Below are 17,248 nucleotides of genomic sequence, written 5' to 3'. Positions count from 1 at the left end.
TCCTGGTATGACACACATCCAGATATAAACAGATGTCAAATTAAATGACGCTGATGAGCATATTTTTCTGCCATAACCTGAACATGATAATAATGCCGCCCACAGACAGCTACACACTCATGCTGTGTGAAATAAGTGACAATATGGACTCAGCCTGTTTGTTCTGATGACTATCAGAGTCCACTCTTTAAAAATACTCCAAGTGCTAATGACTCAGCACGCGTTAACAAACACTTTGAGACACTCCACAGTGTTACTCTGTCTCTGTTTGGATCCAAACTGTTGTCAAAACCCATTTTAGAACAAAGGCGTTATTCCTGATGTATTTCCTCTCAGCTCTCTTTCTGACCATTTCAATAAAACACTTTGTCCATTCAGCTGTACAGAAATTATTTGTTACCAATGCATCTGAAATCAAGAAAGCAGTGTCTGTATGTTTCCTCTCAGGGGTAACGTCTCAGTGAAACCAAGAAAATCCAAACAACTGTGTGATGCCTCGTGTAAAGTTTGTGCCAATAAACCCTGATGGTATCATCTGGATTATCTCAAAATGGATGAGGCTTTATCCCAAACCTGTGTTGCAAATTACCACTCGAGGTTGCAGAGCTAAGCCTGTGCCTGTCAAATACAGTCAACTCAGATGCATTGTGGGAAATTAAAAATCTACTGAATTAAGAACTAAAAGGCAGAAAACTTCATATACAATCTCTTACACAATTCACATGTAGTGAATTGTATAGAGATTAACCTCCACATAAACTAAAAGCTGAAATGTCATCCGCATCCTGGTTTTTGATAATGAGGTAAAACATGTTTGTGCTTTTCTTACATCATTTGGCTAAATGGCCCGCTGAGCAGAACTTTATGTAAATATTATCAAAATGCATTACCAGAGATGGAATTTTCATTTAATTCAAGCTTTAATGGATTCTGATGGCAAAATCTAAATTAAATAAACTATTTTCTTCCATACTGAATCATAAATCCGGGATTTAATGTGACTGCAGAGCACAGCTGGAGCTTGCTGTCGAGCATGTTTCTCTGCCTAGAAAAAGCATGGAGGACCGAGAGCCGTTGACTGCTGGCTGCCACATCTAGAGGCGTGTCTAAATGTATCAAGAGGTTTGGAGCAGGGTTTGACAGGCAATTTTGTGGATATGTGTGATGCTGACAACTGAGATTAGCTGGGAATTGAGAGTTTTCAAGGTGAGACTTTGCTAAGTTTTTACTAGTCTGATTTAGTGTTTTTATTTAAAGTATGCCAAGTATGAACAACAAGCTGGCTGGGTTTTGAAGAAAATTTCTGCTATATTTCTAACTCAATAGGAACAGAGGGAGAGCTGTCAGTGAGTGTAGTTTAGCCTGAAATCAGCAGTAATTCAGCAGGAGCCCCTCAAATTAATGGCTGGGGGAACAGACTAGCATCTGGGCATCTTCGGATCAAATTAAACCCCCTTGCTCTTTTGTCAACTTCAGCACAGCCTTATGTTCCTCTGTTTCGCTCCCAGTGCACAGGAAATACTAGTTCATGAACAGTGGCGTTAGTAAATCACAATAGATAAGAACAAAAGACATCATCATCCACCATCTCCTGCTCCTCAGAGTAATGTCAGAGGTGTTGGGGAATGAACCGAGTGGTCACAGTCTTGCATTATAGATGTTGTGTCTAAACAAAGTTTGACTTTGGCATAGATGGTAATGTTGGCGAGGAAGCTGGAGGGAAGCAGTTTATTATCCGTCTTTTTTCAAAATAACAAAAAAATTAACTTCCAATATATATAAAAAAGTTACTTATTTACTTTCTTGAAATGAAAACTTTGGAATTTTAATATCAACAGTTGTTTTTCTGTTTTGTTAGAAATGTCAATATCATGGCTAAACACTAGTATTACAAATCTCTGGTAATTCAGAAAGTCCCTCGGTCATTTCAACCCCAATTTTCTCCATTTATCTTTTTTATTAGACAGTTGTTTGACTTTGTAACTAGACTTTCTTGGTCACAGAACATTCATGCAGCAACACAGTCTGCTTCAACGGTGTCGCAAAAAAATGTGCTCTTCTCATGATCCCCTGGGTAACCTTTAACTTAGCTTGCTCCTCTGGAAACCTTCTGGTTTTCCTAAAAAGGAGCACTCTGACTGTTGTTGACTGTAGTTGCACTTCAGTCCTTTGAAGTACTGTAGTACTTCACACAGCCCCACATCAATGAAAAATTAAATGTCTTTAAAAACATCCAAATTCCAAACTTTTAATTTGTTAGGGTAAAATGGAACATGGGCTATTTTAACTTGTATTTTAATTAATCTTTTTTTTTGTACACAAACTCTGTGTCAACTCAAGAGCTGCCATACACACAGTTGATAAATTTTTATATAATTTCTAGTGTCTAGATCTAGTTAATCTTTATTTGTAACAGTAACTAATTGTCTCCTTAATTGTATTTTCCTTAATTCCACCTTAATTGTAAAATATTTTAGATGTTGCAACGTATCAGTTAAAATGACCATATGATCGTACTTTTGTGTTCATTCTAATAACTCTGAGGCCCTGTTCAGACTAGATTTTATCATGTGTCCTAGTTTATTGAGTTCTAAGTGGACTAAGCATGAGTGTTCACATCTGGCATTAAAATGCATCCCAGCATGTGGCTTCAGTGACTAGTGATCAGATTTTATGTTACCTGCTCTAAATGCAAATAATCACACTCCTTACCTCATACAGTCAGCTAACAGGACATCAGTTAGGCTACTCATGTTTCTGAGAACTCATGAATACAGTCTCTGACCTGAATTATATAATCATTTGGATATTAAGTCTCACCTGAGTTGCATTTACTGTGTAGAATTCAAATGTATGAATGTACATTCCAATAAGCTCAGTGACATAACAGCCACAATATGAATAAGAGGAATTATGTGTTTGTGGCTAATTGTTAAATGAGAAACGCTCTGTAAAGTGCTTTGTAGAACCTGGATAATGTTACAGATAAGGTCCTTAAGCTCCTTATAAGAATAAGAATTCCTTTCTTTATCCCACAGTGGGGAATTTTTTAGGTGACTCATTAAGTGTGACCCATCTGTTTACTGCTGCAACAATTATACGCCACAAACATTTCAATCGAAAACTAAAATGACAAAATGTCAAACAAACAAAAAACAATGTACCTTATGTTCCCATTTCTTCCATTTGAGTCATTGTGAGAGTATTAACAAAAAAAAATACCATGGTGGTAAGTCAGACTGGCTCATTTAATGAACTTATTAGGTAAGGGAATTATGTTCTCAGACAAAATTGCACGGGGCAAAAATAATTGTACAAATTCAGTAAAAACATATAATTACCAACAAGAAAGACCTGCTGGGTGAAACAGACTCATAAAAGTCAGTTGTTACATGTTGGCTGATTCATAGTGCATGAAGGATGTCTCCGTATTTCTGTACATTGTGTTTTGCTTACTGTTCAAGTGTTTTTTGTTGTTGTTTTAGGAAAGTCCTTCATACAAATTCCTGTGTGCTTGTTCCTACAGACTTAGTCTCTCTTTTAAACTGCTGAGTTACACATGCACCAACGGCTGAAAGACAGACTGGGTGTCCCCTGAGGAACGGAATGGAGACGCATCTAGGCCATTGATTTTCAATGTACCCTTGATCTTCTAATGGGCTGCATGAGCAGAAGAGAATCAGATCAGAGGTTGGCTGGAGCTCAGGCTCACACCATGAATACCTATTGAAGCTTGTTTAGCCCTCACTTAGTCTCTCACACATGATTCTGAGCACTTCAGATTTACTTTGATTCTAAATCCCTCCATCGCTTAACTGTCTCTATATATTTTACATGCACAAACATACACGCCCCTGTATAGATAGCAACAGTGCTTGGACTAAAAACGCAGAGCCCTAATATTGAAACATCCTTCTAAAAAGCCTCTAAAATGCTTCTACGCACCAAGCTGTTTTCTCCACTCCTTCCTGTTGCGGAGCCAAGGCCACTCAATCACACAGATGCATGCTCAGAGCACATCTGGGTAGAGCTTTCAAGGAGCCAACATGTAAGTGGAGTCATAAAAGCTGCTCATGAATGAATGATGGGTTGTTAAGGCAATCTCTGCCACAGACTCTGCTGACCTGCATGGTTGGATGGACGGATGTATTCAGCTGGGTCTTGAAAGGGCAGAAGGTGCCCAGATATTGGCACAGCACGTGTAGAGTGAGTGTGTAAGCAAACATTCGTGCAAATGTAAGCTGTGGTTCAGACCCCCACTGAACTGAAAGCTGCCTGGAGGATAATTCAAGACAGCAAAGCTCAACATGTTCCTTCACAACTCAAGGCTTCAAGGTATGACCTTGCTGGTTCAGCCAGTTGTTTTATTGACTCTTACCTCACACTTTCACATGCTCACCTGTACAACCTGCGTGTTTAGGAGGCACATTTTTTTGTGGCAAAAACATCCTGCAGGCATGACTCTACTTTTCGCCATTAGACAGCCACAGAGAAAATCATTTCACAATTCAGCTTAACTTCACGTCTTTGCGGCAACAGTAAAATTCCCTGACAACAGCAACAACAACAACAATTCTAATGATTAAATTTAATACTGCATGGCTTCATTTAGAATATGAATTATGCTGCTCTAAATGGCTAAGTCTAGAGTCTTTGCAATTGCAGATATATTGGTTCATTGGGGGCAGCAGAAACAAGCTTATATTGCCAACAGCTGCTTGTTTGCACTTCACACTGACATTAGAGGAACATTAGCATATTTCGAGCTATGTTTCTGATGGTTATTCCAATGTGTACTTTCAATTTAGATATGTAAAAACATCTAGCTCTCATGCTGCTAAATGCCCTGCTATGTTTACCAGCTGGTCGATAATTGTGCATGTCTGTCAATTGGTTCTCAATAAGCACGTCAGGTTTAAATACTTTTCTCTGAAACCAGCTTTCTGCTGCTCCCAATAATGATGCTAATGAATGATCAGACTGAAAAGCTGCTGTCCACAAAACAAAAACAGTGAGTTAAAACAGCCAAAAAAGCTCCATGGAACTGAACTGATATGGTTTGATCAATTCAATTATTCCTTTCAGATTTTAGTGTAAGACGTCAAGTGTGGCTATTGTTAATGTCACTTACTTATCAATGCATATTATTATATACCACAACTGTATTCCATACCAAAATGTTGTCAATGTTTTGCATAGTAAATTTAGTCACTGGTCTTCCTTGTGTGCAATAACCATCGACACATATATATCCTCAAACCCCTTTTTTTAATTTCAGCATTACGGTAGCATTACGGAGACACCCAGGCTTATCTTTCTCCAGCCGCTTCCTTTGGCTCCACCTGAGGAATCCCAAAGCTGTTCCCTGGCTAGCTGAGAGATACAATCACAGACCTGACCCAGTGATTCCTGGGTCAGGTCTGTAGCCTCCACCCAGTTCAAAATGTCTGGTAAACCTCTGGTAAAAGGAAGCTATCCAGGAGGAATCTTTATCATGTGCCTAAACCACCTCAACTGACTATGGTCTACTGCAGGCTAGAGTTATTTTTAAGCCAGCAAGCGCTCCAAGCCAAAAATCTCTTTGCATTTTAACTGTGGGCCCACTGGCCCTGGAATACTGTTCTAAATCTTGCCCGTGATAAACTGTCATTGTGAATGTTACCCAAGCTGTAACGGATTATGGATCCTGTACATCCTATGGTTTAAAAAAAAAATCACACACATCATACAGAGAAATATCATCAAGGATGCCCATAGAATATGAAGCTGAAGTCAACAACCAGATACCACAAATTGCAAGTTAGATTTCCTAGGTTCAGACATACACTTTCAGTGTAATCATTTTTGCTGTTTCACTTGTGAAATTATTTACTGAAAGAACAAAAAAAAGAACAACAACAGAACAATGGTGTGGCAAGCAGTCTCTCAGCTGATTGCGATTGGGATACAATTAGGAATCTTCTTCTTCTGAATGCCTCTCCGGGACCTGAGAAAATTGGTGGTCTTGTACTGGCATTTACATTTTTTAATTTTTTGCTTTTAAGCAACTGCTCTCTTCATCTCAAGCCACTCTGCCTCTGATGCCACTTCATACAAGAGTAGCCTCGTCTGGCCCAAGCATATTCGCCTGGCCAAAATCTCTGGCCCCAAGCCCAGCGAGATCCCTCTAAGCCTCAGATGTGACATTGGTCCTGGCACACAATCACTCGCCCACTTTTGGCCCAAAAGTATAAACGTGGCATTAGTTTAGAATCAGGGGGTTGATTCTTACCTTTCCCTGGATTTCTGAACTTATTATATCTCCAGACTGGCTGTGACGAAGTGCATTTCTGCAACTCGTATTTACAGTCTTGGTCTCTCAGGCATTATCCAAAGTTCACAAAAATAAATAATTATAGAAACCTAGATTAAATGGACTCTCTCTGTTCCCTTTTCACCACCAAGGTATGATACAGAAACCACATCACTGCAGAAACTGCACCCAACCTTCGGCCACTCTTCTTGTTTCACAGTCACTTGAAACAAGATCCAGAGATACTTTAATCTCCCTTTATCTCAAAGGGGTTATGCCATCCTTTTCTCGAAGAAAGCAACAGTTTTAGATTCTGAGGTGCTTATCTACATTCCAGCGGCATCACACTGGGCAACAAACCACTCATGTGCATGAGCATCGAAGGCCCTCCTGAAATGGTGCCAGAAGGTTAACGTCATCTAAAAAAAAGCAGAGATGCCACCTCCTGCCCCCTCGCTGGATGCCTTCCTCACTTCCTTGCCACAGTTCAACCTGGATATCATGAAATTCACCGACAGGGGTGGGGGAAAAAAGTGCAGCTTTGTCAAATGCAACCACCAACACTGAATAAGTGTGACGCTTGTTGTCTTTAAGTTGGGTGAACCAAGACAAAGTCTGATTAAATGCAAAGTTTAATATAATAACATGTTAAGTTATAATTACCTTGGAATCCAGGAAACATTGATTTTAGGGCATGCTCATAATTAGCTCCAGATGATTAACTAAGAATGTAAAGGTCAGCCCCGGAGTTAATGTATTAATCTAATTCATGGCCTTTTTAAACATCACATTGTAAAATTGGCTGATAATTGATGAGTGCTGTAGCACAGAGTTTTGTGAGCAATTAATTCCTCCCATCTATAGTCACAACACTTAAGATATTTATGATTTTTTTTTTCCCAGTGGAAAAAAAAAAGTATTCTGAGAGACCAAACAGAACCAGTTGAACATGGTTAGTTACCTAATGCTTACAATAGACATTGAATAGAGATCATTTGTCTGGGAAAATCAGCAACGTGGCAGTCATAGCACAGGTTTTCTTCCCGTTGCTGCACATTAAAACAGATTACTGAAAGATATACCTTGTATCTGGAGTGCCAGGATCCATTGACTACAGGAGTTTGGGATTAACCAAGAAAATTAGAAAAAGATTGAGAGGGAGGTGAAGGAGAGACATAAAGACGGATAGAGAGACTGACAAAGAAAGCGCGAGGTAAGCTAATCGAGTGCAAGAGTGCTGAGAGGGCACTGCCCTGTTACAGCAGGTCCTCTGACCTTGACTTGTTGGAAACAGAGAAACTGAAAAGGACTGGTGAGAGGCAGGCAGCCAGAGAATATTAGAGAGAATGGGTGAAATTAAAGAGATGGAAAGAAAAGTGCAGAGAGAAGCAAATTGAGATGTATTAACTGTGTTATGGCTTTTGGGTCTGCTGGGATCAGGTTTTAAAGTCTCATATTCTTTTTATTTATATTCGAAGAGTAACAAGCTTTAGAAAAACAATGCTGTGTCATCACACTGCTTTCAAACTTAGTACAGTTTTTTTATTTTATTTTTTTAATTATGATGATCTAACACTTGTCTTTTGACAACTCCACATGGTCTATTGCCTTAGGATAATTTTACCAACATCATGCACATACTCAATAAACTAAAGAGAGTCATAGATCCTTAGAAAATAAATCTGGATCATGGGCCATAACTTTTCATTTTTTCAGAAATAAAAAAAGCAAAAAAGAGCAAGAGTAATGACTCATAATGCCAGAACAAGACTGACTATTACAACACTGATACAGGTTGTGTGCTGCCTTACAGAAATTCATAATTAAACTAATATTGTTTGAAAGTGTAGTTTAATAATTAGCTTGTATCCATGCGTGCCCCCCGAAAAGTCTTGTTCAGTATAGTGAATAAAACCATTTTTAATACAACAAAACAATTCAGTGGGTTATATGTAGTGATACACTGCAGTGTTTGATCTACGGGGAAATTGTGCTGCCTTGTGAGGCTGGGAGACTCAGGATAGCTTGAAAATGAATGTAGAAAAAGAAGGAGAAATCCTGAGGGAATACCTTATTTTCAGAATCCCATTCCAGAGAAAAAATTTGCTTTTAAAGTAGTACACTGCAAAGAAAACACCAATGTGGCTTTAAGAAAATCTTCGCAAAGGGTCTTGAGTCAGGACTTAAACCTAGCAGGGCTGTGGACTGATGTTCTACCTCCACCCTGGTTAATCCTAAAGTTTTCTTGAAAAAAAATAAAGTGAGAATCTCCCAAAGGAAAGGTGTAACAAGCTTGTAAGATAATTCCCAAAGAGACGTGAGGCTCATTGTTGCCAAAGGTGTTTTAGGCAAGTACTTAATGTACTGTGTACTTAGTCAGTTTGAAGTTGTGTTATCTTAATCTATGTTGACAACATGTGGAAAACTTGAAAGCACCGGAAAAGTTTCCACCTCCACTGTGCACACAATATACACAAAGTGGAAGAAACAGGGTGTTCAACTGTACTATGTAGCCCCTTAGATGGGTATTTTGATCAATGACATTTTAAAGCAAAACAAATCCTAAAAATGTTCTGAAAGAGGATATTTTAAGATCTACAGTTACATAATAGCTGTGATTTTATCAGAAAGCCTAAAAGCACATCTTGAGGTGAGGCTGGCATTTCAAAGGCCAAGATTGAGCGTGACTAACATTTCACTGATCCTAATCTCGACTCTGTGTCACCTCCACATGACTGAAGACTCAAACAGAGGGACCTGACAGCGGCAGAAAGACTAAGGGAAGAATGAGAGATGGCAGAGGATAGACTGAAGAAGGAATTTAGTTTGGCTGGAGGAAAAAAAAATAGCATGACCTACAAGGCAGGGAGTTTGAACCCACACATGTTCGGCTGCAGCGGCGGGAGGCAGGAGGTTGAAGAGGCAGTGGGAGGTATATGGAGATGAAGAATGAAGGAGACAGGGGGCAAGTGTTCGGTCACACAGCCAGTGCCTGATTAATTAAATCCTCTGTTTGTGCCTGCAGAATGAGTGGGAAGCTCAGAGGCTCGTCTGGCACCTCGCCCAACACCATTTGCTATCTGTGAGACTGTACAACAACTCAGCCTGCTCCTTCTCTTCTTATTGTCCCTCATTCTAACCCTAAGTTCCACTGTTATTCACACAGAAACTCCCGCCCTGTGTCTGCGTCTATGTCTGTGATGAGCGTGTGTACTTTTATCATCCGTATCAACCTTCAGTGCTCTAAGGAATATAGCATTCTGATTTAAAGTGATGGCTTAATATCACATGTATTACATTTCACACTAAAACAGCAGATATTTCCTAAAATGCCGGATGTGTGTCTGAGTTTTGCCTGCGACTCGCTGCTGTTCGAGCCACACACAATGGCACAATGCCACGCACAGACAAACTGAATGCTTACAAACATTTGCCTGCTGTCGCTTACGCATGCCTGCACATTCCCATGACTACACGCACTCTCACACATCAGAGAAGGTATGTACAAATACTCGAGTGGAGCTGTGTTTGCATAAGGAAGAGCAGATGTAAGAGGATAAACTCAAAGGTATTACAGGTACTCTTACAGCAGTGAGCATACACAAAAGCTTCCTTGTAAGCACACTGTGCTTACAAGTGACTATGAGATGTGGAAAGTCCCAGAGAGAATTGTGGGACTACTGGTGTAGGTGCTGCCTCCTGAGGCAAACTCTCAGTAGCCAGAAACAATGCTGCGAGGCAGCGCACATGTTTCCTCTTTACTCATGGAGAGCTGGAGAGAGCCAGAATCATCTGCCAAAAACTACATAATTTAGCAGCTAGACCTTTAACACTAATGCGACTAATTAGAGAGCTAAACAGAATTAATTATATCAGTCTCGTATCTGTAAATATGAAGCTAAAGCCAGAGCCAATTGGCTTAGTTTACCCAGTGAGCAACAATCGGGGTTTAAACATTGATTAGTTGAGAGCTGGTTGATGTTCACTATGAATATATTATAACTATTTTCTATTCTCTAAATAGTTGTTACAACTTCAAAATGTCAAAAAGAATCCTATCTTTTTTAATAGTCTTGATATTGTTATTTAAATTTCTATTCCCTCTGTATATGCATTATTTCTTAGCTATTTCTCTTGCTTATTCATCTGTATACTTTGTCACTTGCTATTATCTTTAAAAATATTTTTCTATTGCTTGGAGTTGCTGCTTGCATTATTAAAGTAAAACCATCCAATTTGTTGATTTTTTTCTATTATGACAATGAAAGGCATTCATTCTATCATTTCAAAGAAGATGTCTTGTATATCAGTCAGATATCATCAACATCAACACATATATGGCTGTTTCCACTAAGATATTGGTTTAGCTGACTTTTCAGGGTCACTCTGAAACAGAAACAAACTCTTATTACAAACTAAATGTTACATACAATAACACTCGGTAAGTCGTCTAAAAAAAGGTTTTCCTGGCTTTTCTAAGTTGTTGTTCTGACTTGAGAGCACATCCATGCTAATTTTCCTCTTATGAATCAGTTATGTAACATAAGAGCATTACACCACATGAATGCATTATTTTCAATTTAGCTTCATCTAAACACATTTTATTCGTTCATTTGGACCCATAGTCGTCGGACACAGTATTATTTAGTTTAAATTCAACAACACTGTCAGTCATTAAAAAATGGGGAAAACTAGAGAAAAATAACTTAGCTTTTATTCATAACCACAGCTTTTAACAAATAAAGTCTTCAGTGAAAACTGAAACTTCTTAGTAACTGTTGATTTAAATTTTTTTAACATTTAAATTAGAATGAAATTGAGTGAAAAAGAGATGATATCACTCGGTGTGAATGTTTTTCTCCAGTCATGTTTCATTGGTGGGTGAAATTAGTCGACACTAAGACGCAGTTCCAAAGCACCTGATGTTTCATATGAAATGTCACAAATGTGGAAGTAGAACAGCTGTGCTTGTAAAGCTTGTAATGTGAGCAGTTGTACCCAAAAGTTTAACATAAATATTATTTTGCTTTTGCAAAAGTACTTATATGTTATTCCAACGCCAGAGCCTACCCTCTAACTTCCAATATAAGCTACGTAGCTTTACAGTGTATTTTTATTATGCCCTTTCTCCTGTGACATTAGTTGCTAGGAAGCATAAAGACCAGTTACCCAGGGAATCAGGTCTGTATAAAACAACAGCTGTAGATAAGCCTTTTTTTAAACCACTTTTCCGAATTCATAGACAGCTTGTTTGACCACAGAGATGTGAAAGACAGCTAACTGCAGTCAGGTGGATCAGCTGAGCCAGTAGTTTCTGGGTTAGACGCTGTTGTGGTTTGTGGTATTTCGCTTGTCTCTTTTGTCCACTTGGACCATATTTGGGGATTTTGTCATGTTCTTTGGTATTTTTTGTTGTAGTTTTTTATTTTATTTATTTTTTATCACCATGTGCTGTTTTTAGATGCGTTTTGAATATTTTGTCTCTGTGAATTCTGCTTAGTTTTGTTTCCTGTGTTTAATTGCTCCACACCTGTTCCGAGTTCAGGTGATTATCCCACTTCTCTGTTCTCATCATGTGCACCTGTTTCCAATCAGTTATCACTTACACAGCACACAGTTTATTCCCTCTAGTTTTTAGTACTAATTTGTTCCTGTTGCCTTATCTTGAATATTCCCTCTTGCCTGGCAGTTTGGATTTTGGACTTGGTCTTTGTTTCTTCGCCTGTCTTGTCTGCAACGCTGACTGCCTTCCTTTTTAGGCCCCATATGGTAAATAACTGGAGTTTAAGGGATTTTTTTTAATTATTTATTTTTTTTACTTGTCAGTATCATTGATTTGGGTCCACTGTAAAATGTCCTCACAGACACGTGAGTTGTTACCTTTTTCTTTCATACTGCTGGACCATCAGCTACCAGCATTGATATATCATACATACATTCATCGATACATACATTTGCAGATGTAAAGAATTTTTTTGTTAAGACAATTTTTTTTTGTTTTTTAAACCTAATTTTCACACACTCGCACCTAGGAACATCATCCAGTATATTCAGCTGAGATTTCAATAATATGAAACGGTGAAGTTCTGAAAGACAGTGGAGTCAGTAACTGTTTAAGTGTTCCACTTTGCAATTGTTATCCATCAAAACAGTTCAGGGAGAGAAAGGTGTGTGTGTGTGTCAACCAGCTAACAATTTTAGAGGGTGTTGTTTAAACACAGCGGCCTCGCCTACTGTGAGTCTACAGGGCTGCAGCAGCCATGGCAGCTGCAGCACTTAATCTCTAGCTTGTCTAGCTGGTCTCTGTGTCTGCATGGGCGGAGGTTAATGGAACGCTGTACATTATAGCTGCTCTCTGGCTGTATGAGAACAAGTTGTTTTTTTTTTTTAATTGTTGTTACGCAAGTGAAATGTGAAAGGACCCCAAAAAAAGAAGACCGAAAGAGTTTGACTGTACCAAACTACAGTTTTGAATAATTAAAATGATTCTGGGCTACAAAATATTAACTTTATGTTTCTAAAAATCAACATGAATGCACAGATAACAGCACAAATAAACCTGAGCTGTTGGCTGTAGTTGCCGAGGATTGTTAAATCACTTTTTTTTTTTTTTTTTTCTTTTAAAGTTCTGTCTGTTGGTTATAGTTCCTCATAGCAGCCACGTGATGAATGACAACTCATTTATTCCTTCAACGAGGTGATCTAACTGTTGAGCAGCTGTTGACACATGACAAATGAACTCTACAGGTGATTACAGGGCTAAAGTTATTTAAACACTCAACACTGTTTTATGTCTACCACTGCTGTGTCTACACACACATATATATATATATATATATATATATGATTAAATTACCATATACTGAAACATTTCAAACTTAATAACTTTTTCAGGAGTAGATGATGCAGGACTCTGGTGTGATAATCCTGCAGCACAAAAGGATGAAAGGGCATCCTACCTGAAGTGTCCCACATGTTGAGCTCGATCCTCTGCTTGTCAATCTCGAAGCTGGCTGTGTAATTTTCAAACACCGTAGGAACGTAATTCTGCAACAAGACATTTGGCTATAGTGAGATCAAAGCTCAGAGGGGTGTGCCACACGTTATAAAATTGGGTGGGATTTTCCTAATTATCTCAAATAGCTGGGGTGCAGAGGGAAGTGCAGTGGTGAATGTCAAGAGGCAGGAGATCGTGTGTGTAAAGTAGATGAAGCCAATTCTAAGCTTTGACCTATTTCCAAATTCCAAAATTTAGGTCAAAAAGCTTTTGTTTCACTATCTTCAGACACTTTGAGAGTTTCAAATAAAAAAATTTAAAAAACCTCATCTGAAAGCACAGAGCTTCCAATCAGTCACATCTGTTTGTCCTGTAGATTGTCATAAAGAAACCTTAATTAATTTCATTTTTCGAAATGATATGTAAACGGATTAAACTGCATGCTGTGGTTAGGATGCTGACAGGCATTGTCATCAACATACTAACAATGACAAAACTATACACACAGTTTATAAGAAAACTGGATAGGCCTGTTATTGTTGTCCAAATAATTCACAGCTCATCTGACTTTGTGTTTACTACCAAAGAATACATTCAATGTTTTTAACCATTATAAGAATGTTACCTTCCCGAAGAATCCAGGTTGTGTCTTTTATTTCATGACTAAACTCCAGAGCTAAATTCTCGTGTTTTCTGATAAATATTTCAACTAAACATTATAACAGCACGATAGATTTGGTTTCTGCTATGTCAGTGTAAAAACACATTGTAGTCAGAAAGGAATGTCCCAATGTTGTCAGAACAGACCGCTCCGGCACACTCCCAGATAAGCGCGAGATGCGTAAATGAGCAGCAAGATGAGATTTCGGTGGCAACACCACACTAGCTAATCTACTAAACTTCTAATCTTATCATTTTTTACAGAATGTTTGCTTTATCCTCTTATATAAACGGCAACAGTGATCTGGTAAAATGATTAGGTGAATCATTTCGATAAGATCCCCATTAAGATAGTTAAAATAAATCAGCTCTGGTCTGCATTTCAAGTTAAGAGATCTCGATAAAAGAAGGGCAAAACGTGTAAACGGATCATACAGAATACACACGTGTACAAATGTAACTTCACATCAATAACTTTTCTTTTATATGTAATGAAAATAAAATTCTGGCTACATGGGGACTTTTCTGTGCTGTTTCTGCGATTTTACGCACACCAGCAGCAGCAGTCACCGTTTCTTTTTATTCACTGCAGCCTCACCTCTGGGTACGAGTCTTTGGCAAAAACCTGAAGGAGAGCCGTCTTTCCACATTGTGAATCACCGACAACCACAATCTTACAGCGGAGTAATCCCTTGCTCTCCATCGCGCCCCGAGTTATCACTGGATGTTTCTAAACCGCTGCCTTATTGTCATTTATCTCGCGGCGAGCAGATCGTCGGGTGAGCAGCTCTGAATGATCTGAAGGTTTTCCCCCTGATCGGATGATGAATCAGTCCGGGTATCAACTTCAGCTTCACAGTCTCTGTAGTTTCAGCGACATACTCCGCGTAACGCTGCGTTCCTCTGCTGTTTCAGTCAAGTGAGGCAACCCAATGAGACCTGTTAAGGTGACGTCACTGAACAGTATTTTCCTTTTTGTTTTTAACAAAACAAAAGCGTGAAGCCCACTCTTCAGAGGAATATACTGTGGTAAACTTTTATCTGTTCTCATCTGTCTCGTCTGACAGACTTAGCCACAATTATTTTGAGAACAAAAATGTTGACAAACAAAATATGGTTTGGTTTTTTGTTTGGCCAAACTTTAGCCCAAATCCATACTGGATCTGGCCCCATTTGGACTAAAACAGGCCAGTTCTAGAATAAATCCACGTCAGCTCATGTTGTAAACATTTAGATCCCATATGTTTGTTTAATTAATTCCCACTGACCCAAGCTGTAGGAGCATTACTTGTAAAGATACCAACATTTTTCATGCACTCTGCATTGTAAATAAGAAGAATTGCTGCTTTTTTTTTTCTCTCTCTCTCCTTCATTGATTTTATTCATAAGAAAATGAAGTGCAAAAAAGGTCCTATTAGACAGTGATAACAGCTCAGAAGCTGTTTCAGCAGGTATAGTAGTGTCACACAACCAGCCTACTACTAACTTGAAGGCAAAGTCACCGCACTTCCTGTCGTCCTCTGACTCTGACTCCGGTCGGTTTGACGCAGCCACCTGACAGTCCTGCAATATCCATCAAATAAATCAGTTATTACGTTCATATTGTTCAAGTCAACATAAAATGTGTTTGACACGAGGGGAGCCCCCATTTAGGCAAACAAACAAACGAAAATGTTGCATAAAGTTTAAACTAGGAATTAAGCGTCATAATAGTAGTTTTTCCATTAGCGATGCTGTCACAAAAATGTACAAAATGTGCCTTCTGGAAGTTTTGACTGTAAACGCAGGATGTAATTTTGCTGCGTAGTGAACTTTGTTGTAATCGTAAATGGTAATGACAATAGAGATGGGACTCAGGGCATCTTCGCTTTTAGCGGATGTTTTAGCGCCATCTTCTGGCAATAGGAGAAAATGTCGTATATTATCTTTGCTGTTAGTTTTGCTCTCTTTGCTCTTGTCACTTTACTTCTTTGATTATATAGCATTATAATAAATCGAGACTGTATTGCTTTGTCGTTGTCATTCCCAGAAATATAAACAGACTGATAACTATATTCCCAGAAACTGCAGACACTAAAAATAGTATTTAACCTTTTTGAGTAATCTCTGCTTTGCTCTGAGTTTAGGAAAAACTGTCAAATTATTTCCGGGGGAGAAAAGGGTAATGCCAGCAGCGATAAAGAGATGTAAAATGCCCTACTATGAAATGCTTGCTTTAGAAATCATCTAAAAAGAGACTGAAGAATATCAATGAAAAGTCATCACTCATGCACCACATTTACCCTCAGAACTGCATTCAGCACAGACGTTTCCCCAGCTAACACCCTGTTTGTATCAACTGCATCACAGCATACGTCATACATTGTTTCTGTGCTGACTGATCTTTGTTTTTTTTCTTATTTGTGCTTCTCTAACAATTCCTCTTACCTTGACTGAGGATAAAGAGAGTAAAATGGTAACTTTTTGGTCTTTTAAAAAGGCTCTGTCTTTCTCACCACTTTCTGTTTGCCTCACTGAAGGCAGCCTCTGTGAGTGGGTAAATGCTGGATGACTCAACAAGTCATTGTGTGGACCTTTGTCTGTAAATCCACTTGAGGATGTCTAAATCCTAAGTGTCCAGCTGTTTCAACCAGAACCAAAAAAGGTCTGAAACGCATCAGGATTTGAGGATTCCTTTTGAATGAAACACATTTCATGTCAATTTGTTCTAAAAAACCTTTATTTTTTTTTGCCAAAGAATTTGCAACTTCAATTGTGATAAATAATTAGTAAAACTAATTCATGTACATCTACCAGATGTAACTCTTTAAAACGGCAAGTGGGAGCTTCAGCATTGCTTCCAGCTGTGACTTCAGCAAATCCCCCTTCACCCTCCAGGACTTCAGTGTCCGGGCTTTGTAGCTCTCTGCCTCACATCTCTGAGCTTTTTGCCAGCAAAACGGATTGGCCACTTTTTCGGGGCTGTGTCAAGTCAGTCATAAAGAAGCAGAAGGGCACGGGAAGTTAAAGTGTATTTACCAAAATACAAATCAAATAGTCAAATGGAGATCCCAACCTTCAGAGCTGCAATTTCAGCCACCACCAATATTTTGTCTATACGAAACTCGACTGAAACGTGATCACTTTCCTGAACTTTCACGTTCAGTAAAAATCTGCACTGCTCATTTTACTGAACATTTTATGTCAATATGTGTATAAGTGACCCCTGTAGGTGTCTGAGTCAGCAGCTGCTTGGGCACTTGGAGTTACACAACCGGATTAAAACGCTTCAGTAACAAACATTTCCAGTCATGCAGAGG

At 38.8% G+C, this 17,248-nt stretch overlaps 1 protein-coding gene across 1 annotated transcript in view; it reads right to left on the bottom strand.

Annotated features, from left to right (window-relative positions):
* Positions 1–14,879, bottom strand: part of LOC140278754 (rho-related GTP-binding protein RhoN-like) — a 34,721-nt gene extending 19,842 nt beyond the window's left edge. Inside the window, exons 1-2 of the mRNA XM_072373833.1 lie at positions 14,548–14,879; positions 13,252–13,339 (exon numbers count right to left, since the gene is read on the bottom strand). Of these exons, the coding sequence (XP_072229934.1) occupies positions 13,252–13,339; positions 14,548–14,652 (193 nt within the window). The 5' untranslated portion in view covers positions 14,653–14,879. The remainder of the gene's footprint in view (positions 1–13,251; positions 13,340–14,547) is intronic.
* Positions 14,880–17,248: the final 2,369 nt, after the last annotated feature.

The sequence above is a fragment of the Leuresthes tenuis genome, unplaced genomic scaffold (assembly GCF_036924035.1).
Source record: "Leuresthes tenuis unplaced genomic scaffold, fLeuTen1.0.hap1 SCAF_20, whole genome shotgun sequence".
NCBI classification, from domain to species: Eukaryota; Metazoa; Chordata; class Actinopteri; order Atheriniformes; family Atherinopsidae; genus Leuresthes; species Leuresthes tenuis.
This window is presented reverse-complemented; position numbering and strand designations above follow the sequence as displayed.